The sequence below is a fragment of the Leptodactylus fuscus genome, chromosome 1, assembly GCF_031893055.1.
Source record: "Leptodactylus fuscus isolate aLepFus1 chromosome 1, aLepFus1.hap2, whole genome shotgun sequence".
NCBI classification, from domain to species: Eukaryota; Metazoa; Chordata; class Amphibia; order Anura; family Leptodactylidae; genus Leptodactylus; species Leptodactylus fuscus.
Window position 1 is genome coordinate 350221590 of NC_134265.1, and position 23552 is coordinate 350245141.

Genomic DNA, 23552 nt, shown 5'->3' on the forward strand with positions numbered 1-23552 from the left:
GTCAGAGCCGACTGCGCATGCGTCATCCATGAAGGCCCAAAGAAGACAACACAGAAGGGGTGGACGCAGCTCAGGAAGAAGGCGGCGCTGGCTATGGCAAAAGGTAGGAGACGAATAGCCTTTTTTAAGGCTATTCCGACGTGGTCAGAGGAAAGAACTTCTTTTAATGGTAGAATCCCTTTAACTCCTCGCGTGCCGAGCGCTTCCATTCATTTCAATGGAAGCGTGCCATTGAAATGAATAGAAGCGGCTGGCACGCGGGGGGCTAAGCGGCCGCCGGCAAAGTCGGCGTGCCGCCGCTTTCAATCACATATAAGGCGCACCGGACAGCGCTGCGCCTTATAGTCCGGTGCGCCTTATATATGAACCTAGACAGGACTATAAGGCGCTCATGGGTAATGCGCCTTATAGTCCTGCGTAGGTTCATATATAAGGCGCACCGGACTATAAGGCGCACCGAACTATAAGGCGCAGCGCTGTGCGGTGCGCCTTATGTTTACTACGGTATGTCTTACTTTTACTTTTAGACATTTACTATGTCTTACTTTCGGGGTACGTCTTACATTAGCCCACCCCCCAAAAGTCCCACTACGTCTTACTATCGGGGGTGTCTTACTATCGGGGAAACACGGTAGTTTATATTAGGATGTAGGGAATTCAACATAAATGATTCGGCCTGGTGGAAGAGTAATTGCCTAATATTGATCCCCAGTGATGCCAAAATTATAGACCCATCATGGTGGATAGACAACAGGGAGGATTTAAGGACTGAAGAGCTACAGATAGCTTAGGACAAGACTGGTCTATGGACCTCATTGAATGGTCCTCATATTAAGAATTTCGTTGACCAATGGGTTAAAAGCCTCCCATTGATTTCAATGTGTAGCGCCCGTAAGCCGGCACACACTGAAGTGAATGGGATCTATTTTGAGCGCTCACACTCTGACACGTGTATACGTGTCTGAATGCGCAGCGTGTTACTCCGTGGGAACGAAGCCTTCAAAATCTGCTGGTACAAGGCTCAACTCACGTCAAGGGCCTAATAGATGACCATCATGGGATCCAAGACCCAGACATGATAGGCGGTTCCCTAACTGGGCCACGCATTGGTCACGGGAAGAACTCTACATTATTTAATGTATCACGTCTTTCACGTCACGTCAAGGTATCGTAACTACTTGGAAGGTGAAGACATGACAAACACCACACGCAGACCCCATCCCCAAGGAACGCCCTCACTTGGCTAGTAGCCCCTAATCTGCATCAGCACTAATGGGGCCTATATCTTTGGAATAGCCGAACAGATTTGGATAAACAAAACACCAAAATGCTCTAGGTGAAAGCGCCGATCAGATGATGGAAGCCTTTGACGTTTTCAGATCTCGTGACAGGTCCTGTTGTGGAATGTAATCTCAGAATAGGGCCCAAAAACTCGAATTGAATATCATTCACGACTCCATTCACGCCGCACAAAAAAAAAAAAAAATGCGGTTTCAAAAGTTCTCCTTTATTTACAGTTCAAGTCAAATCACATGCAAAACAGTTTTCTCCTTTCATATGAATATTGTAGTTAGCAAAAAACACAGTTTTAATAGCAATTAAATATACAAAAATATAGCTTACAAAAACAGTGAGATTTTTTATTTTTTTAAGTTTTAAAAAATATTCTGCTGCAGAATTTTCTTTTTTTTTTTAGTGTACAAACACGTCTATGAAACCGAGAACCTGAGGTCTCACAAACAACTCGAGAACAAAAAATAAAAATAAAATAAAAATGACGCACTGGACAATGGAACGTTGGACAGAGAAGACAATTAAATTAAAAAAAAAAAAAACAAAAAAAACTAATAATTTAAGAAAAAAATTCAATTTTTTTTATTTTTTCAGCGGAAAACACTATATTGGAATTTCATTGTGACAGGTTTCTGAACGTGTAAATTACGTCACATGCTGTTACGAAAACTAAAAGAAATATTTTTTTTTTTATAAATTTAAAGGGCTGTAACACTCAGGCATGTTATTGCTTCCTCAAACAAGGAACTATGGAAATTTGTCATTAAACACCCTCATAGTGGGAATTTACAAAATCCCTGGTACAATTGGCACCATATTTAAAAATCTAAATGCCCCTCCCATCAGGCATGATAATGGAGTACAGATATTAGGTAATTTTCATTTTTATGCTCATTGTCGCCCTCTATTGAGCGTCATCATAAAAGTTTTTGAAATTCATCTAGCCTTAAAGGGATCCCATCATTCAATCACAATTTTTTCTAACACGTCGGAATAGCCTTAAGAAAGGCTATTCGTCTCCTACCTTTCGTTGTCTTCTCTGCGCCGCCGTTCACCTAAAATCCTGTTTTTGCTCGGTATGTAAAGGAGTTCTTTTGCAGCACTGGGGGTGGGCCCCAGCACTCAAACAGCACTGGGGGCGGCCCCAATGCTGTCAGAGAACTCTCCAGCACCACCTCCATCTTCTTCTGCAGCGACGTCTTCACGACATCTTCTTCCAGTGGCAGCTTGTAAATTCTAGGCCTCGGGCAAGCCGACTGCGCATGCCCGCCGGCCACGAGAGAATGGCCGCTTCCAATACTATGTAAGAGGCCATTTTTCTTGTGGCCACGAGCAGGCGCAGTCGGCTTGCCCTAGGCCCAAGGCCTAGAAGTTACAAGCCGCCACCGGAAGAAGATGCGGTGAAGACCTCGCTGCAGAAGAAGATGGAGGCGGCGCTGGAGAGTTCTCTGGCAGCTGTTTGAGTGCTGGGGCTCGCCCCCAGTGCTGCGAAATAACTCATTTACATACCGAGAAAAACTGGGATTTTAGGTGAACGGTGGCGCGGAGAAGACAACGAAAGGTAGGAGACGAATAGCCTTTCTTAAGGCTATTCCGACGTGTTAGTTAGAGAAAAAGAGATTGAATGATAGGATCCCTTTAAAATAGGAGTCTGAATACTTCACCTTATCGGAGCTATGTACGTGAATACTGCCCCCTATGGACAACAAGAGGAATATAAATGTTTAAGAAATTACTTAAGTTGGCCTTTAAAATACCCATGGGGGCGTTACTCTCGTGGCCATGTGACTCGAGTGCATACTTGCCAACATTTAGCCGTCTGGTTCCCAGAAGACTTGCGCAATAAACACTGAAAATTTTGGGGTGAAGCCACGCCCCTTATATTTATGGTCACACCCCTTTGGGCACTAAATGTGCAGGCTACACCCCCAATTTCGGATGTGACCGGCACATAAAGTGCCCAAATCACATGTAAAGTTACGGCTACCCTGGTAAGGGTCCATGAGGTCACCCTTTTTTCGGAAGCCTCCTCAAGTTGTCAGATATGCTCGAGTGACATGTATGGGACATACCAAAAAAACCAAAAGGGCTACAAATCTTGGCACAAGGTTTTCGACAATTCCCCACTACTGTAATCCTCCTCATCTATCTATTATACCGTTATATTCTAGTGGACAATGTAAACACAGCTTTGTAAAAACGAGGCCTTATGATGTCATACAAAAAAAACCCCTAAAACTTTATTGAAGAAATGCCATTTTACTTATACCTATTTTCCACACAGTACATGACGTAGAGCCATCTTGGCAGCCATTTTGTAAGAGTAACCTCTATACAACCTTCAAGACCAATATCGGCACACCAAACCACCGAAACACGTGACTTACTAAAGCCATGGATGTCCCCCAAGTTCCTATAGATTGGTCCGGCCTACAAAATGGCAGCCTACTTCGTGGGTTTCCTTGCCAAAGCTACATCACGTCTTCCTAGGTAATATAGGGTATGAAAATGGTATTTTCTTGCACAAATACAGGCCGGGTACAAATACAGGATTTCTAATGGAGATCCCTTTTAGTCACTTTAAGTGGTAGCGGCCATTTTGTGTGGTAAAGATACGCTCAAGCCGATCCATTAACACAAAATACTACGTTCTAATGACTAGTTTTATGGTTAAAATTTCACGGTTTAAGAAATACTTTCTTACATCACAAGATGGTTGCCACCATAGTTCAATTAAAGGGATACAAAATGGTGACCGAATGATAACAAGGTTTTATAACAGGACTATAAATAAGAAATAAAATATCTTAATAAAATCGGGAAATGGCACCGCAAGGCTAGAAAATGGAAAATACTTACGACAACACCGAAACCAACATACGCCTTTAAATATACTATACGTAAATCTTTCTAAAGCATCGAAGCCCTTATAGGCAGGTATAAAAACTCGGCTATAGTAATCACTCAGGCACGAATTTACCAGTACACTATACTTGTGATCAATCACCACGGCCAATATATAGGGTATCCCAAATAACCAAAAATACTTAAATTTTTTAAAAAAAAAATTCTCAATGGCACATCTAGAAAAACCTAGTTATATTATGGGACATAGGGCGGGATGTAGATTATAGGATTATCAGTGGAAGAACACTACTAAAGCAGTAGATGCTGTACAGCCACGTATCAACGATGCAAAAATTTTACCAACATTTTTTTTTTTTTTTTTAAATTTATAAAGGAACTTTGAATGCTGCAAGAAGAGTTGGCTTATAGTTTGTGGTGTCTATAAGAAAAAGTGCTCACAGATTATGTAGGTTACCCCCAAAAATCTACCACCCTACGCAAGCCTGGAGTCTAATCTAATACAATCACAACCAACCCCCAAAACACGTGAGAATAGACTTGTCAATCTTATTCTAAAATACTTAAATAGGAGTTCAACTTTTAGCTAGAGGTTGTTACAGCTAGGACTCCAAAAATGGGAGTGCCCATAGAATACCAATGGAAGTGGGACCAGCGGCCTTACTGGCACTGAATGGGGATTTGTAACTGTGAATCTGTACAGAAGGACGGATATCAATACATGAATGGGGATGTGTAGGTTATTAGATGAACCTATAGATTAAATCATATGGCTTACACATACAGAGAGCCTACACAAAAAGTTGAGTATTTTTGTGAATATTGCTTATTTTGTACTGACTATATTGTTCTTCAGAGCTTCTCCACTAGCAGAATAGTGAGTGCAGCTCTGGAGTATAATACAGGATGTAACTCAGGATCAGTACAGGATAAGTAATGTAATGTATGTACACAGTGACTGTACCAGTAGAATAGTGAGTGCAGCTCTGGAGTATAATACAGGATAAGTAATGTAATGCATGTACACAGTGACTGCACCAGCAGAATAGTGAGTGCAGCTCTGGAGTATAATACAGGATGTAACTCAGGATCAGTACAGGATAAGTAATGTAATGCATGTACACAGTGACTGCACCAGCAGAATAGTGAGCGCAGCTCTGGAGTATAATACAGGATGTAACTCAGGATCAGTACAGGACAAGTAATGTAATGTATGTACACAGTGACTGACTGTAATAGCAGAATAGTGAGTGCAGCTCTGGAGTACAATATAACTCAGGATATGTAATGTACTGTATTTACAAAATTACTCAACTTTTGATGTAGAAAAATGCTCCACATTCAACGGTAAAATGGCGCATTTTGCTTTGAATTAACTGATAACTCATCTTGGTTTTAACACTTCAGATGCCGCAGTCTGTCTCATTGGGTATTAGACTACTAGTACAGTCTAGCAGACCCCAGTAGCCGGACCGTTACACCTTGGTGGCTGCCACGTGAAGGCGCTCCGAGTTAGATCCTGAAGAAGAACAACAGACATTGCTTCCTTACAATACATGGACAGACAAAACGTGCAGGACTAGATGTGGGAGGAGCCGGTTTACCAATATATATAAGTGCGAGGTCATGTGATTAGGTGAAGCACTTTTACCACAAAGCAAAAACACAATACTTGTAGTTAAAGGGGATAAAAAACAAACAAACATGGCTGCTTTTAATATTGAATGTAAGATGATGCGGGTGTCGGTTGTGTATTTTGTGGGAAATGAGATCGATCTTACGTCTCGTGGTTTCCTTCTGAAATCTTAATGCTTACCAGTAGCCTAACAACAGGTCCCACCCTACAGACCGGTCCTCCATGTTCTTGTATAGACCAGGGTGGTCACCCATCACCCATCTACCCCCAACATTCTCCTCGCCACATACATTACCTATGGGCAAGGGTACAGGTGTGGGGGCATCTATAGGGGGTACAAGGTATACATTTGGGGCGAGTCATGACCTTTAACCCTGTACAATGGGCAATTCTATAACGCCGCTATATCATAATATATCATTTGGCTCACCGATTATCAAGTTTTTGTTAAAAAATGAAATTTTTTTTTTACATTTTATCACTGGCGATAATTTACAAAAAATATAATGTGGTTATACGTATATATATATATATTATCATTGTATGGGCATTGTAAAGTCCTGGCGTTGTCAATATAACCTGGTGTAAGGGTCAGTGAAAGGGTTAAATTCCGCACGCACTTATTTTATTTTCAAGGAGAACGTCCCAAAAAAAAATCTAGACGTACGCTTCCACTGCGCATGTCCAAAAATTTCCCTCCGGCAACACTTCCTGGCAGAGACATTAGGCCTCACAACAACCGGCTAAATACTATTAATTCTCATGCCTGTGCTAAAACCGGTTGATGTAGGCCAAAAAAGTTTCGGGAGATTTTAGCCCACCCCAGAACATGGCTTACACACCCACAAACCACCCATTTTGGGGCTTACTTGTATCCACATCGCACCCCTTTAGGGTTGGTCCCTTCCCGCTCCTTTCCTTGGAAACGACACCCTGATAATAGGAAGCTGCCAGAGCAACAGGCCAGGAAGTGTTGTCGTAGGGACACCGATGGTCATTGCAATATCTCCGCGCAGGAATAAGACATTGAAAAAAACGTTTTCACAGATTTAAAACATGACAAAGGGGCTGTAATATAGATCATCCTGGAGTTCCCCTATATAGGTGTGCGACATGTAACAGTCCATTCATTGCATGGCATGCAGCCATTTTTGGGCCATACCGATATTCAGAGGGCTGCGGCTACACAGGTGATGTTATTGTAGATCAGTGCCCCCTGGTGGCGCAGGTTTATATTAAAAAAAAAAAAAAATCCCCTAAATCATTGTACCTCAGATCACTGAGACCTGATCTCGAGGTGTCTGGATACAGTAACTAAGCCCCAATTGGTCAAACCAACAAAATGGCTGCATGCGAGTAATGTCGGGTACACTTTAAAGAAAACCATATAAGTTCATACAGTATCCTGCAGAAGATACATAAAAAGCGGATTTACAGATAGACGCGGGCGTACAGGGTTTCTCTCATACACAGAGATGTGCACGGTTTACGGTAAGCAGTTTGCATAGTGCGGCAATACTCCAAATCCCAGGTTCTCCCGGGCCCGGCACTACACCTTCCCTTTGTATATGGACAGTAGTGCCACCTCCGGCCCTGGCACAGTGAAACTTCCAGTAAAGATTTCCATAAAATAAAAATAAAAAGAAAGTTGCAAGAGTCCGAGTGAAATCTTGTAAAGTGCTTGTCCAAGGCCAAATACTGCTGCCAAGTTCCCTTGTGTCTCCCCTGCGTAGAGGCAGGCGATGAAAGTGCTTTGGTTGCTACACAGTCCACATATCCCATGTCGGAGAACGTTGTGGGAATCCATCAGCTGCCGACCAGGATTCTGGGATCCGCCCCGAAGAAGCGGGGTAGGGACATGTGATCTGTGGCTTCTCGTATGGGCGACCCATGATGACGTGTTGGCTGTGAACTATACAATGTTCTCCGCTCCAGGCAGCGGGCCTTGCGGAGGTCCATGCTCCTGGTTGCTGTGAAGTTGTGCCAACTGCAGGACGGGCATATTACATAAGGGGCAAACTTTCCGCACTTCCAACCATTTAATGAGGCACCTGCAATAAAAATAATGATCATTACATGTACTGTACGTGACTTATCCTAACTTATACATGTACTTGTACATACATTACTTATCCTGGATTATACTCCAGAGCTGCGCTCACTATTCTGCTGGTGCAGTCACTGTGTACATACATTACATTACTTATCCTGTATTATACTCCAGAGCTGCGCTCACTATTCTGCTGGTGCAGTCACTGTGTACATACATTACATTACTTATCCTGTACTGATCCTGAGTTACATCCTGTATTATACTCCAGAGCTGCGCTCACTATTCTGCTGGTGCAGTCACTGTGTACATACATTACATTACTTATCCTGTATTATACTCCAGAGCTGCGCTCACTATTCTGCTGGTGCAGTCACTGTGTACATACATTACATTACTTATCCTGTACTGATCCTGAGTTACATCCTGTATTATACTCCAGAGCTGCGCTCACTATTCTGCTGGTACAGTCACTGTGTACATACATTACATTACTTTTCCTGTATTATACTCCAGAGCTGCGCTCACTATTCTGCTGGTGCAGTCACTGTGTACCTACATTACATTACTTATCCTGTACTGATCCTGAGTTACATCCTGTATTATACTCCAGAGCTGCGCTCACTATTCTGTGGACTTGCTGAGGTTTCCAGTAATATTACTTGCACTTATATTATAAGAGATAAAGCTCTCCACATAGTTGCAGACACTTCCTAATGAGAAATGTGAATGCAGCTCTGGGGTATAAATCAATAATCTCCTGACAACTGATGTGATGGATGTTGATGGTGGTATATAGGGGCGTTGGTCCAGGCTATAATGAAGGATAATGACTTACTTTCTGTGAAAGGCGTGCTTGCACGGACAGATACCCAGCTCATCCTTGGGCTTGAATTCTTCTAGGCAAACGGCACAAATCTAGAAGGAGAGGAGAGCAGAATTACATTGCGTCAGCAGCCTCGGAGACAAGAGGGACGCCAGCGCAGGCGCAATCACAGGGACTGGAAGGTGAACGTGTAACATCCACCAGGAATAGTCTTGTGAAGTTTTCTTCTCCTTTCAGGTATAAAGACAAAAGTCAAACATTCTACTGTAGGAGAACAATGTATTGTGGGAACGGAGATAAGTGTCACATGTTTGACAATGGGGTGGGGCTAAACCTCTGTCTGTATACCAGTGTAACCAGCAGAAATGCAAATGATGAGAAAATGACAAAAATAGCAAAGTAAAAAAAATTCCCATACACTATAAAACCACTTTCCATAACTGAATAGTACAGGTGAATAGAAGAAACTTTGTCGTATATCTCATTAAAGAAATCTGTTTCCTTCTCCAATTATTAGGTTGCTCGGCCTCCTCAATTGCACACACAGAAGTCTATGGAAAGGGGAGGAGGAAGCTGTTAACTGGTTTATTGTTTATCTTATAGAGCTCTTATACTCAAATAGCTTCTGCATTGGGAGTCTTTTCCAGCCGTCTCCTCCTCCCCTCTCCATAGACTTCTATGTAAAAAGTAACTCAGACTGAGAAATGGAGAAGGAAACAGATTTCCTTAATAAGATATATTACAAAGTTTCTTCTATTCACCTGTACTATTCAGCTTTGTAATTGGCGGTTCACTTTGAGAACCAGATTGCTAGGACATGGTCAATTTAACCCTATGATTAACATATCCATATGTTTGGTGAGGGTCCCTGGGGTCCCCACATATCTATGTATAATATTATATAGTACAGCACAGTAGCACTTTTCTTACAGATCGGATACCAACCTCGTAGAGATTCAGCTCTTTTACTTTTTCTTTTAGAATAACCTGAAAAAATAAAATGGAAAAAGTAAAAAAAAAAATCCAAAAATAAAAATAAATGATCATAAAATTAAAACCCATAATAGAATAATACAAAAAAAAAAAAATTGGAATATTCTCCTTCCATTATTAAAATGACTGGGTACATTGCACTTGCGTCAAAGCGGCATGACGTTGGCGTGTCCCATGTGACCCCCAGGACCCCTAACCCATGAGGCCTGAAAAAAACCGGGTTAGGCCAAAGCAATGATTTTTGCAAAATTCAGAATGAACCAGAACCAGGTGTTACAAACCAGTTTGCTCAGCTGTACGCTCCAGCAATCGGCTAAAAGGGAGGTCTGGGTTACCATATACAATTACCCTATAGCTCAAGCAGACCCCTGTATGATGGATGTACTAGCGCCCTCTAGCTGAAGACGTTGCTACCCAACCTATGACTTCCAAGTGTTGCAAAATTGCAGTGCTGAGCAGTTATTCCTCCCTCACACACATGCACCCTCAGCTCAGCCGATAGAAGACTGCAGAAACCGGGGTACAACCTCACCTGTTTATACGCATACAGCTCCTTACGTGTCTGATGTCTCAACCTGTAGGGGGCGATAAGAAGAAGAAGCAGATGAGGAACACTTGTAACGCTAATGCAAGTCGCATTCATCCATACATGTACGCCATGCGGGACACCAAGAAATTAAAGGTTTTGGTCATTTTTAATCTATGGCTAATCTAAGTGTGCCCTGGCTGTGGCTCACCAATCAGATTGCAGCATGGCATGAGGTCATAAACTGGGGGGGGGGTACAAGATTTACTCCAGCAGCACAGAGTATTTCAGGAGACGGTGTGAAGAGCAATGGCACAGTATGATAGAAAAAAAAAAAAAAAAAGTCTCTTGGTAGGATTACCCAGCAGCACAGAGTATTTAAAGGAAGTCTGTCATAGGAACGCAGCATGTCATCCCAGCCCTGCATAGATAGCTTAGGATCACCTGAATCAAACAGTGTTGCAGCTGTTTTTGTCAATATGCAAATGAGCTGTTTGGAGCAACAAGGGCATGACCATTGCTCCAAACAGCTCATTTGCATATTGATTAAAATTATAATCGCTCCACAATGGAGGCAGCAATTCACAAGAGGAAAACGCAGTCTGATTCAGGTTGATATGGTGGAACCTGGTAAAACACTCCCTTTAAGAAGAAGGTTGTGCTGTAGGGTTGAGCGATCAGGATCGAGAAAGATCGGATCCTGATCGGCGATCGAGCAAATTTCACGATCGGGATCGGCTGGAAAAATGATCGGAAATTGGATTTTAAAAATCGATCCTGAAATCTCAAGATCGGCTCAACCCTATTGTGCTGACATTGTAGTAGTCACTGACTACTCTACAGAGATAAGCGGGGGGGTCGGTTACATTTTACACCAAATAGGGAGCGTGTTCCTGCCATGACCCTGTTTCCAGTCTGCGATCATCCAATTCAGTGTTTTTGTAACACCCTGACATAAGTGGTCATAATCCGTTCACTCCTTTCCTGAAACACTCTGTGCTGCTGGAAAATCCAGTCCTATCACATGTGACACTGTCCTCACCATCACCACACGAGACCAGCAGACTCGTCACCTGAGACAATGATAATGGAAAGAGCAATGTTCACAGCAGCACAGAGTATATCAGATCTCACTTATGAGATTATTACGGTGCAGGTTAATGCAGTCCTGTGCATTAAGGCCTGAGCCAAATCCACCAGCAGCACAGAGTATTTCAGGACACTATTATACACTATTGTATTGAGCGGAAGTAAGCACCATATACCGCAAGCAACAAAGGGCGAATTTCCATGAACCCGCATCAACCAATCAGCAGTCGGCTTCCACAAAGCAAGCAACGCAGGCCTACGTCTGACGGATCGTTGCTGCATCTATCCCCTAACGTGTGGGAAGGGATTCTGAAATTCATTTCAATAGCATTTCCATGGCAAACCAGTCATTATAGGGAAGAACGTTGTTGAATTTACCTCCATTATAAGAACCTTTAATGTCTCGGAGCTCAAAACACAGAAATCTGTAAAACAGGCAGCACAGTCTAAAAGGAAAAAGCCCTTTGTAAAATGCATGACATTTATAGCAATGCATTATTTGTCACAAGAGAAATCAAGGCAGCAAGAAAAATAGAAGGGTCTAATAGAAAAAAAATGCACATTGTGAGTATAGGACAAGAGAAATATTATTACATACAGTAGGAACAGTAATGGGCTCCTCACTCACCCCACATCTTTAAATAGGACCCTTAATCACTTCCACCAGCTCCAGTCCGTCCATGAATAGGATCCTTTCCACTGATTCTGGTGCAGTTGGAATTTTTTTTTCTCCCCCACCATTCCTGAGCAATCAGTACAGTTAGTTTGGGTGCCTGGTATGCCGGCTAAGCTCCTTAAAGTCAAGTGGGTGATGTCAGACAGTAGCAGGCAAGGGATAAGTCTGAGTCCTCTGACACTATCCAATCAGAGAGCAAAAGTCCCTCAGGGTCTGTAACCAATCGGGTGGAGCGCGCACAAACCAACAATAGGACGGTAATCTTCAGGAATTTTATTTGTAACCAAACTACAACGCGTTTCGGGCGGGTGGCCCTTTCTCAAGTGCACATACAACTGACTTGCAGCCTTTCTAGCGTACCTCCGATATGAGTCTAAAGCACAGCACGCCCGGTAGCGCTTTCAATAAGAGTTGTGGCGTTCGCGAGTAAACTTAAACCCGTGCGCATGCGCACAGGCTTAATCGTATGGTGTTGGGACGCATCACGACACACAAAGGGAAGAGGCCTCACATTGCTCTAAAATACCACCAATTTTCATATTTGGAGCTCAGTGTCTCTCCCATTTTGTTTTTTCATATTCGCTATCCAATCAGAGGCAGACAAAAATCAGAGGTCACAATCCCACCTACTTACCCGCTCCTGCGTGACATCACCCTCTTGACTGAACAGAGTTTAGTTAGCATATCGGGCACCAAAACCAACAGCTAGTTGCTCAGGAAGGGTGGGGGTTAGAGAATAAAAAAAAAATTTTTTTAAAAAAATCCAACTGCCCTGGAATCACTGGAGCAGCGTCTATTAAAGGGAGGAAAATATGGACTTGGTGAAGGTGGTGAAATGTCCTCTTTGGGGTGGCCATACACATTAGTTAGAATCTCTGTAGGTTACCAGTTAAAGGGGTTTTTTGTGTTACAGATATGGGAATTGACTTGACTACTACACAGAGAATGGAACTACATGTCCACCCCCATTCTTTGTGTTACGCCCCCTATACAGACCCATGATAATACATGGTCATGCATGACGCCATAGAAAACAATGGTACATGTGCTAGCCATTAAAGGCACAGCTAGCACGCTGACAAGGGCATGCGGGCTAAGACCCCATACACACACCAAGAATGTCATCTGAGGAGGACGGGTGGGTGGTTCACTAGAATGACGTAGGCCTAAGTTCTGGTGCTGGTGGGAACAGCTGATCAATGAGGGTGCCAGCTGTTGCACCTCTACTGATATCTTACCCCAAGCATATCTGTAACCCGAAAAAACCCTTTAAACAATCACCGATCAAAAGATCATCTGGTGAACCATTGTTAAGACGACTGACATATCATACATGTGTTAGCCCATCTAGTCTGTTACAGCCGAATTGTAATGCTAGCCATGGAGTAGGAACCGTAATGGGATCCACATCCACCCCACATCTTTTACTCTTCAGATCAAGGCCCATCTCTCATCAGGAACTTTTCATACTAAGAATATCTGAAGACAAATAGATTCTACTATGGTCACCATCGATGATTTTAGTTGCCTGTAAACAGGTCTACAAGGGTGGACAATTTTTATGCCAAAACCAGACTCGAGTGCCCACTGGATCCTCAGGCTTCTGGTCTATCACAGTCTGGGATCATTTAAAGGGTTAAAGGTACCCATGTAAGCTGCTATAATGGAGAACATACAGAGGTTTTACCCCAGAAAGGTCCTCATATCCTTTGAGATTAATAGGTCAGCTGCGGTTCACTAGTTCTTCTTTAGAAATTTACAAAAGGGCCAAATCTGTCACACGATAGTTCCCAGCAGAATCCATTGACTATTAATTGGCCAATGGGGTTTCATCATAGTCTAAGGCTGTGTTTAAAGGGATTCTACCATTAAAACCCTTTTTTTGTGGATAAGACGTCGGAATAGCCTTTAGAAAGGCTATTCGTCTCTTACCTTTAGATGTGATCTCCGCTGCGCCGTTCCTTAGAAATACCGTTTTTTACCAGTATGCAAATTAGTTCTCTCGCAGCAATGGGGGCGGGCCCCAGTGCTGGAAATGCGATAGGGGCGTCCCCACTGCTGCTCGAGAACATGATCCTGCGACGCCTCTATCTTCGGCTGGATCCTCCACTTCTTTCATCGTCTGTCTTCGGCACCTCCGACGCCTGCGCAGTTGCCAGTGAGATACTAGTAGAGCCGACTGCGCATGCCGGCCGGCAGCCGTAGTTCCGAGGCCACAATTGCGCGCATGCGCAGTCGGCTCTACTAGTGTCTCACTGTGCAGGCGTCGGAGGTGACGCCGAAGACAGACGACAAAAGAAGGGGAGGATCCAGCAGAAGATAGAGGCATTGCTGCAGCCTGTTCTCCAGCAGCAGTGGGGACGCCCCTATTGCATTTACAGCACTGGGGCCCGCCCCCATTGCTGCGAGAGAACTAATTTGCATACCGGAAAAAAAAATAAATAAATAAATCGGTATTTCTAAGGAACGGCGCGGTGGAGATCACGTCTAAAGGTAAGAGACTAATAGACTTTCTAAAGACTATTCCGAGGTCTTATCCACAAAAAAAAGGGTTTAATGGTAGAATCCCTTTAAGGATCTTTAAGAAGCCTGAAGATTCTGTCATGTTTGATAGAAACTATAGCACAGCATGCAGCTCTAATGACAGACACTATGATGGAACCCCAGTGGACTCCATCACAAGTCAGTGGGCCCGCTGGTGACCATTATGAGATGGGGCCAAGATGGTAAGATGAACTGGTGATCTATCAGTGTCCATTTTTGCCTAGGTCTCAGACAACCCCTTTAAGAATAATCAATCAGTCCCATTCCCCATTGGAGTCGGTATGATTAGTCAGGATTTTCTGAAAGTTAATTTTAAATGGAGAATCCCTTTAAGGAGCCATCTTGTTTATTTTTATTGAAGAGATCATGGACACATTCTGGATCTGGATAGTCATTTATTAAAACACGTAAATGGAGGGAACGTTATGGGTTCATATGTGTCCCCATTTTTGTAGAATTGAAATTACCAAAAAGTCATGTGGCCTCTACATACACGGGCATAGGAACAGCATTTTGGGGGGGTGGGGGGGGTGGTCCTGAGAGGAATGGGGTGGGGCTTATAATACGGCTTGATCTGTAGACTATATTTTCGGGGCACTTTCCTACGACATCTTTGTGAGCCCGTACTCTATGCAGCCATATCTCCTGGTCTTTTACATGGCTGCCATTACAAAGCCCATAGAGGTCACCCAGCTTTCTACAGAATGCGAAAGTCTACCTAAGAAGCCAATAGCCATCTCCAAACTATACACTGCAGTGACATATCATAGGGACTCTTATTCCATCTCCGTCCTTGGCGTCTTTTTCATTCTATTCTTGAACCAGGCAGAACAGTGCACCTGATAGTGAATTGGGCTGAGCTGCAATACCAGACACTGGGCAAGAGGGGCGCTGTCTCTTGGAGATCGGTATATATTTTTTTTCCAGTCTTATGCAACCCCTTTATTAAAACCATTTGTACTGTACACACTGAGCACACAAGGGGATGGTGAAGGTAAACATGGGATATTGGCTTTATGATAGAAGAGCCGGGCCCTCCCGCCCCGGGCCCTCCCGCCGACCTCCTTCAGTTTTCTGAGATGTTTATTTTATTAGGCCACTTCTTAAAAGAAATAGAAACTGATACAAAGTAACAACCCGCTGTGACTCAGCAGCCGCAAAGTGAGAGGATGTTACCAAAGTAAACACAGCCGTCACGGGGGAAGTACGGGGTTAAAAACCACCCTGCTCCTCCGCTGTGCTCAGAAACATTAAAGAGATCTTTCCACAAAAATCTGCCTCTGGGAAAGCTGGGTGACAAATAATGTGATTGGTGACTACCTGTACATGATCACTCCGTAGATAGTTAGAACTATTATATTGTTATGGACACTATTTTTATTGTAATTTCAACGCAGATAATACCGCCATGTAGTGCCAAAATAGTCCTGCCATATAATATCACTCTATAATGCCCAAATGATATGTTGTATCCTCATAAAACACACTTAAAGTCCAAATAATACCGCTGTATAGTGCTAAGACAATAGTGCCGTATAATATAGCCAAATAATATACCATATACACACACCCTATACTTCATTAACAAGTCTGAATAATGCTGCCATATAACACCACCATATAGTTACCAAGTAATAGGTCAAATCCACAGAAAACAAAGAATCCAAATACTGCCATATAGCTCTAAGATAATACTACTACATAATACCATGAAATAGAGCACAACTAATGTCACATCCATATAAAACTCGCCAAATAATAGTTACACAATGCTAACATAATACTGCCATATAATGTCCAAATAATTTCTGATATTAATAGAAGACTCAATTAAAGAGCCCAATTAATACTGCCATATAGTTCTAAGATAATACTACTACATAATACCATGAAATGAGCACAACTAATGTCACATCCATATAAAACTCGCCAAATACACACAATGCTAACATATTACTGCCATATCATGCCCAAATAATTTGTGATATTAATAGAATACTCAATTAATACTGCCATATAGAACCCACATAATTCCGTTACAAAATAATATCACCATACATTACTAAATAATACTTGTTGCTTTAAGTCTGCCCATAGGACTAATGTCTTTAGGAGACCTCTAGGCTCAAATAGTGGCACTGCAATAGAGGAACACTATACTCCATTCACATCCAGAGCTGCATTTAGAAATCTGATCAACTGCAGACTTGCATGCCTTTTGGAGTGAGGGGAGACGACCTATAAGTGGCACTAGAGAGACAGAATTCCTTTGGAGGTGAGCTAATTTGCATATCTTGCTCCCAGGAAGCCTTGCCTGTAAGGCCTCTTACACCAGCCGGATCTCCACCAAGTAAGGAGAACCTGCTCCACGTCCTGCGCATATGATACTCATGGGTGGATCCAAAAGAAGGCGACCAATCAGAATAAGCAGAACTTACCGTATTAGGTAGCAGCAGAATAACAGGCTCAAGATGAAGACGAATATAGCCGTTCCGAACACTACAATGTAGATGTTGAGGGGGAGGTTCTGGAATCCAATATTAGGCATTCTGAAGCTATAGTGCTGGAAATCCGGGCTCATGGATGGGCTGCAAGATGGAAGGATAGAAGGATTAGTATAATCATTAATTTAAATTCTCATTAAATTAAATTCTCATTAAATGAGAAAAAATTCTGCCCCCAAAATTAGCATAAAACAGTATGGGGGCTTAGAGTGGACACAGTCTAATCAAACTGTGCCCTCTTGGTTGTTGGTAGCTCATGCCATATCATACCCATAAGTGGTACCGCTATGGGGTCTGCATATAGCCAATCCTAGAGGCAGAATCTGGATATGGCTTGTATTTAAGGCTCTGTTCACACTTGCATTTTATACAATTGTGATGAAGCCATCACCCGGATGATATCAGGGATCACCCAACTTATTTAGGGGTCAATCAGGTCTCATCAAGGCACAATGTTATTTTACATGTGATAGGTGAGCTGAGCTCAGGTGTCAACAGAATCGAAACCCGTGCAAACTTTTTATAGCAAAAAAAAATGTGCATGTGGTAGGAAGAGTGTGGCTAGTCCTCGGACCTATAAATATGTCCGCCTGTGGTCATTCTGAAGCTCTGCCCTCATGTGTTCTCCATCACTTAAACCACTTGGATTCTAGAACTTTTGGCCAAGGGTTGTATATAGGAAGTCTTGCAATTTTGCAAGGTCAGGCTATTTCGAGAGATCCTAGCAATGTTTTTGTAATCCTGTATCACTCGGTCCCAAAATATCTCCTAAGCCAACAATAGTGCTGTATAGGAGCATTTCATATAAGGAACATACCACTATGGCTACAAAGCATCATCTTCCTATGAAAAATAAGGCCTGCAAGTGTCAGGGGGGCGGACCCAATTTGCCTACAGACAGCTGTGACTCAAGTGGAGACTGAAAACATTCACTGCTAACAGGGTGCTGTTGGGTGGAAACTTGGGCACTCGGATCACTTGTGACTGTTGGTGGGCAAATCAGACCCCACCCAGTGCACTTGAAGGCAGATCACCATGTCCAGAAGATGATTATCTCTGCATTGCTTCATCCTTTATGGACTTGACAGACTCCCTTTAAGAATACACTTTACCTATAATCTGCAAGTCAGCACGGCTGTTGGAGATTCTGTATTGTGTCTGCTTTTCCACATGTAAGGTTGCCATGCCTAACAGTTACATTTTGGCTGGGTCTTTTCAGCCAGTCAACTTTGAGACGCAGAACCAATCAGGGCCCTGGTTCAGCATGCAATGAAAAGTTGAGGTGGGGTATATTAGGGTATGTTCAAATGGCCGATTCTGCCTCAAAATCAGCTGATTTTTAAGATTGTTGATCTACAGGTGGATTCTGTCTAGTGTGGAATTTGGAAGCGGTGGCGGAATCTAGTCAAGCAGAAAAGTTCTGCTTCAATTTTCTGACGCTGAATTGGGTCCCTGTGATTGCATGAGCTTTCCAGGCTCTACGTTCTCTGAATTTACTCCTAGTACCTTTCCCTGGTTTAGCTTTCCTAGTTATTCCCTCTCTTGGGTTTGTCTGTGACCTCCTGGAATTGACCAGGACTTCTGATATTCTTCTGCTTCCATTTTGGATTTCCCCGCACCCTGCAGATTTCTATCCCTTGCTTTTGGATTACTGACTCTGCTGCCATAGATTAGTTCTTTAGTTTGCAAGTGCACCTATTTCCTGGTCCCGAGGCACTAAGTCCATCCTTCTTTGCAGCGGGCTCTGGTGCCTACCTCGGGGTGACCTTAGGCTCTGCAAACCAAAGGGGTGTAGGATTATAGATAGCCGATCTATTTGCTGTCTGGTGGGGTTAAATAGCAATCCCTTTACCTTTTTGGAGTTGCTTAAGATACAATTCCATAACATGAAGCCATGTATAGTAGCCTGTATCCTGTGAATGTTGACAGAGGAGGGTCCGTTGTAATGTGTAGCAACATTTACCTGAACCATCCCTGCCTGTAAAGGATGACCTCTGTATATTAGGTGCTGTATATACAGAGTGCAATCCCTAATATACAGATCATATAGTCTGGACCATGGATGCAGCCCCCGGGGTGATACAGCAGCCTCCTCCACTGTTACATTTCCTCTGCTACGCCCTCCCGGCTGGAAAATTCCACTGGAGACAAAGAGACGGCAGTGACAAGCCCACAGCATTATGTCTGCTCACTGACGCTTTGTTTCCAGGATCCAATTATTCCAAAAATCGGTGGAAACTTATGTTTTAGCCAGTAATAAGACAAGGGGTGGGGGTCGTACCCCTTGCGGTTCTGTTTATTGCTATGAGGTTTGGTTTAGATGTGAAGGTTCAGGAGAGACATTCAAGATGGGCGTCCAAAATAGGTAAATTTACTGCAGAACTCCAGATATCAGCAACCCGGGAATAAAAGGTGTCAAGGGGTAAAGGGCAGTATAGCATAATGGCTGGGGTAGAGTACAGCATGGGTGATATGACCGTCATGTACATAGGTGGACGGAGTAGTTTGCAGTGTCCAGGGGTTAGGAGGGAGCAGGTCACTGGACTGAACTCAGCTGACGGCTTTTGACAGCAGACTGGCATTGAGATGTGAATCATATCAGTAACCAAGGGCAGAGATTCAGTTTGTTGCTGTAGCCCAGTATCTAAATGCTTTGGCACCCTGGTTAACCTGCACTACCCCTCCAAAGACTAGCCGTAGAGAATCAAGATGGCTACGCACCTCGTTTGGCCAACAGCTTTCCCCCATCGACTCGCCAATACATCCCTGGCAATGGCTTATATCCCCGAGGGTAAAAAAAAGGATCAGAAATTAAATCATCAAATTTGATGTTTCCTTCCCCCGCACAAGTAATTGGCCGGTCCTACCAAAATTGACAAGTTTGTCCAACTTTTTAAATAGGTCTATGGGGGCCTTTAGGAAAGACCATTCAGACCTTACTATATGGAAGGATTCTTTACAGTAATAGCAAAACATGCGTCGATTTATAGCATTGCAGCCCCAGGATCCTGAACATGATCCTACAAGTTATACCATCCTTACACATGTCCATATGGAAGGCTTCCTTACAGTAAAAGCACAATACACGGATTTCTAGCACTGTTTCCCCGGGATCCTAAAACGTAATCGTGCAAATTGTACAAGTCCGATCCTTAAACACGGATTATGGTTTCCGTACTGCGTCATTATGTAAATATTCTCGGTAACAGATGCTTCAGAGATAAGGATGGGGGGGGAGGGGCACTTTCAGTATCTGCAGCGCTGGCTCCGGATTTATGATCGCCATAGAACGTCCCGGGTTCTGTATTATTATAAAGCACGTATAGCCCTGTGCTATAAGGAAGCATATGCAACAGTAACAAACCCTCAGCAGTGATAGGTTTTGGAGATTTACAGCCTTGGGATATAAACTGGATCACCTTTATTTACAGATGGCAGGAAGAAGTCTTGGAAGTATTGCAAGGAGAAGAAGAAGAGGGGGCCCTATGGGAAAAGTCAAAATGGGCCCATCATTCCTGAATATTGGGTCACTCCACCGCGACTTTAGCCACAACTCCGGTCACATGTTGCCCTGCGACTAGTTTACTATTGTACGGGAATTGACTCGTATAGTGATCCTGCGCGTGTTGCAACCGCGACCCTTAGGATCAGAATGCGACGACATAGGAGCAGGATCCGCGGGGTGACACAGGGATCCTTAGTTATGGCCATAGTTGCTGCCCCCTGTGGTTGTTTGCACACCTTGCATTTCCTACGCAGGGATGTACTGGTGCCTAATATGCACAGGGTATAGGGCCCCATAACAACTATAAGGGGTTTTATCCTCAGGACCATAAACAGCATCCACCCCACACCCAATACTAAGGCTACGTTCACACCTAGTGGAAATGCTGCAGTTTTTCTGTCTGTCTGCAGGTGCTGGAAATTCACAGTGGCAGAAGATTTTAGCAAATGTAAAACATCCCTGTGTCTGAGAGTGCCCGGTCTACTGAATATAGGGTATCCGCAGTGCTCCTGTTCCGTCGGGAAGGGGTTAATAGGAGCACTGCAGATCCCCTATAGTCAGCCAGGCTGAATTCCAAGTGGGGGAAGAAAAAAAAAAAAAAAAAAAAAAAAAAAAAATCAGTCCTCAAGCTCAGGGAAGGGGCAGACAGACAACCAAAACACCCCCTCCCCTTCCCCAACTACTGCACCCAAAAACTCCGACCATTTTAATTTTTGAAGTTTTCCAGTAGCTGCTGCATCCCCCCCCCCCCCCTCGGCTTATGCTCGAGTCAATCAGTTTTCCCAATTTTTTGTGGTAAAATTAGGGGCCTCGGCTTATATTCGGGTCAGCTTATACTCGAGTATATACGGTACAATAAGTGTGGGGAAGAGAAAAAAAAAAAAAAAAAAAAAAATCGAAAAGTAAAATAAGAATAATTAAGAAAGATATTCATTGGAATTTCCCTTAAAAAAATTTACAGAACGAGTACCCGTATACAGTCAAGAGTGGAAATCCCCTTTTGGAAAAAATCCTTGAAGACGTGCCAAAATCCCAAGTCTTAAGGAGAGAGAACCTAGTGAGTGTCCTTAGAGAGGAAAGGAGCCCTGACTTACCCGTGGCGGCTGCCATTGTACCTCTGCAGATGGAAGTGGACAGGAGCAAAGAACTGCATTGTGCAGCGGCGCGCGGGCAGCTCCTGTCAGTGGCAGCTCTGTTTACAAGTGTCCTGGGCCCGCAGCCAGCTGTATATGAGTCACAGCCCATGGGGAGGAGTATATGACATGTCCACAACAAGGAGGGGGGGCCGGAGAGCTGGGATCCAATATACCGTCCTATTACAGGCCCATAACATACTGCTATCATGTGCTGACCCCGCCCAGTAATGATGATTACCCGGGGCAGGTGACTGCTCGCCCCCAATCCCATAATAACAAGACCTGTCTTAACCCTTTAAAGTTAGCTTGTGTGTTACAGCTCGGCGACTTTTCTCCTATTCTCCATCTCCTAAACGTCATGACTTTTTTTTATTTTTCTGGGGGCTTATTCTTTGCCTGACGCGTTGTATTTTTAGTTGCCCAGATTTTAGGGGACATATATTGTTTACACTAGCTTTTATTAATGTTTTTTGAAAAAAAACCCCACAATTCTATCATTATTTTTTGCACTTTGATCCAGCGGGTCATTACGATGATGGCGATACTATATTTATGTACGTTTTCTATGTTATACCGCTTCCTGGCTCTTTTTTTTGTGGGACAAACTGTAGTTTCTATTGGTACAATTTGATCACTTCTTATTGCTTTTTCAGGGGGAGGCGAGGTGACCCAAACACATTCATTTCCCATTGCGGTATTTTTTATGGCGTACATCATACGGTATAAATAATGTTCTTTTTGGATAGTTGGGACTTATACACACACACGAGGATAACGAGTATGATTATTTTTTATTATTTTATTTACATTATTTATTCTAGAGATGGGAAAGGAGTTTTTGAAAACCGCTGTTTTATCGTTCCAGCTCTCATGCGCAGATGTGAACCGAGCCTCACTGTTTAGGATTGTCTAGGCTGGATGCCATTGTAGCAGACCCTCAGCTATACGCAGATTTACCATTTGCAACTTCTGTCCATCACCGGCAGGATAGGGTTAATGACGAGGAAGAGAAACAGAAAGTATCTGAGAAATCTGCAGGACGTTTCATCATCCGGTGACTACGCTGCAGACTGTAAAGTCCCTATTACTGTGGCCACAGGGGTTGTCATCCAGCTTTCCCAGACTCCTGACTGGCAATTGTGTCTGTATATGTAAGTATTATATACTGCAATGGTCTCTGTATTATTACAGAGTCGGTGGTTAGAAAAACAGTCCTAGAAAACAAGGTCTATGGATGTGGCTCCTCACAACTACTAACACTGGGTAGTCAGAGCAGATGCAGTGCAATGTTGGCCACTAAGTGGCGCTGCTGAGCAGTGAAAAATGGAAGGTTTGGCCCATTGCAGCCCATCAGATGACACCTGATGGGGCCAGATATCTTTTCCATGTCCACCAGCAAGTCCTCTGCATGTATTACCTTCATGACGTAGTAATAATAGAGATATAATATGTAATCATACTACATAATCATAGAAGCAGTGACCTCTTATCTCTGATAATAATAATGTACCCAGGTAATACCTAATCACAGGAGCGGTGACCTCTTATCTCTGATAATAATAATATACTGGGGTAATACCTAATCACAGGAGCGGTGACCTCTTATCTCTGACAATAATAATGTACCTGGGTAATACCTAATCACAGAAGCGGTGACTTCTTATCTCTGACAATAATAATGTACCTGGGTAATACCTAATCACAGGAGTGGTGACCTCTTATCTCTGACAATAATAATGTACCCTGGTAATACCTAATCACAGGAGCGGTGACCTCTTATCTCTGACAAAAATAATGTACCCGGGTAATACCTAATCACAGGAGTGGTGACCTCTTATCTCTGACAATAATAATGTACCCTGGTAATACCTAATCACAGGAGCAGTGACCTCTTATCTCTGACAAAAAT

The 23552-nt window shown here is 43.2% G+C and overlaps 1 protein-coding gene across 2 annotated transcripts in view; it reads right to left on the bottom strand.

The window, feature by feature from the left end:
* Positions 1–2818: 2818 nt before the first annotated feature.
* LOC142188109 (RING finger protein 24) overlaps positions 2819–23552 on the bottom strand; it is a 65445-nt gene continuing 44711 nt past the window's right edge. Inside the window, exons 1-6 of one of the 2 annotated variants that reach the window (XM_075261774.1) lie at positions 21602–21702; positions 16937–17086; positions 10196–10238; positions 9616–9657; positions 8683–8762; positions 2819–7845 (exon numbers count right to left, since the gene is read on the bottom strand). In XM_075261774.1, coding sequence (XP_075117875.1) covers positions 7707–7845; positions 8683–8762; positions 9616–9657; positions 10196–10238; positions 16937–17086; positions 21602–21660 — 513 coding nt within the window. In that variant the 5' untranslated portion in view covers positions 21661–21702 and the 3' untranslated portion in view covers positions 2819–7706. Of the gene's footprint in view, positions 7846–8682; positions 8763–9615; positions 9658–10195; positions 10239–16936; positions 17087–21601; positions 21703–23552 lie in introns of those variants that run through there. The other variant, XM_075261775.1, reaches the window with a different exon arrangement.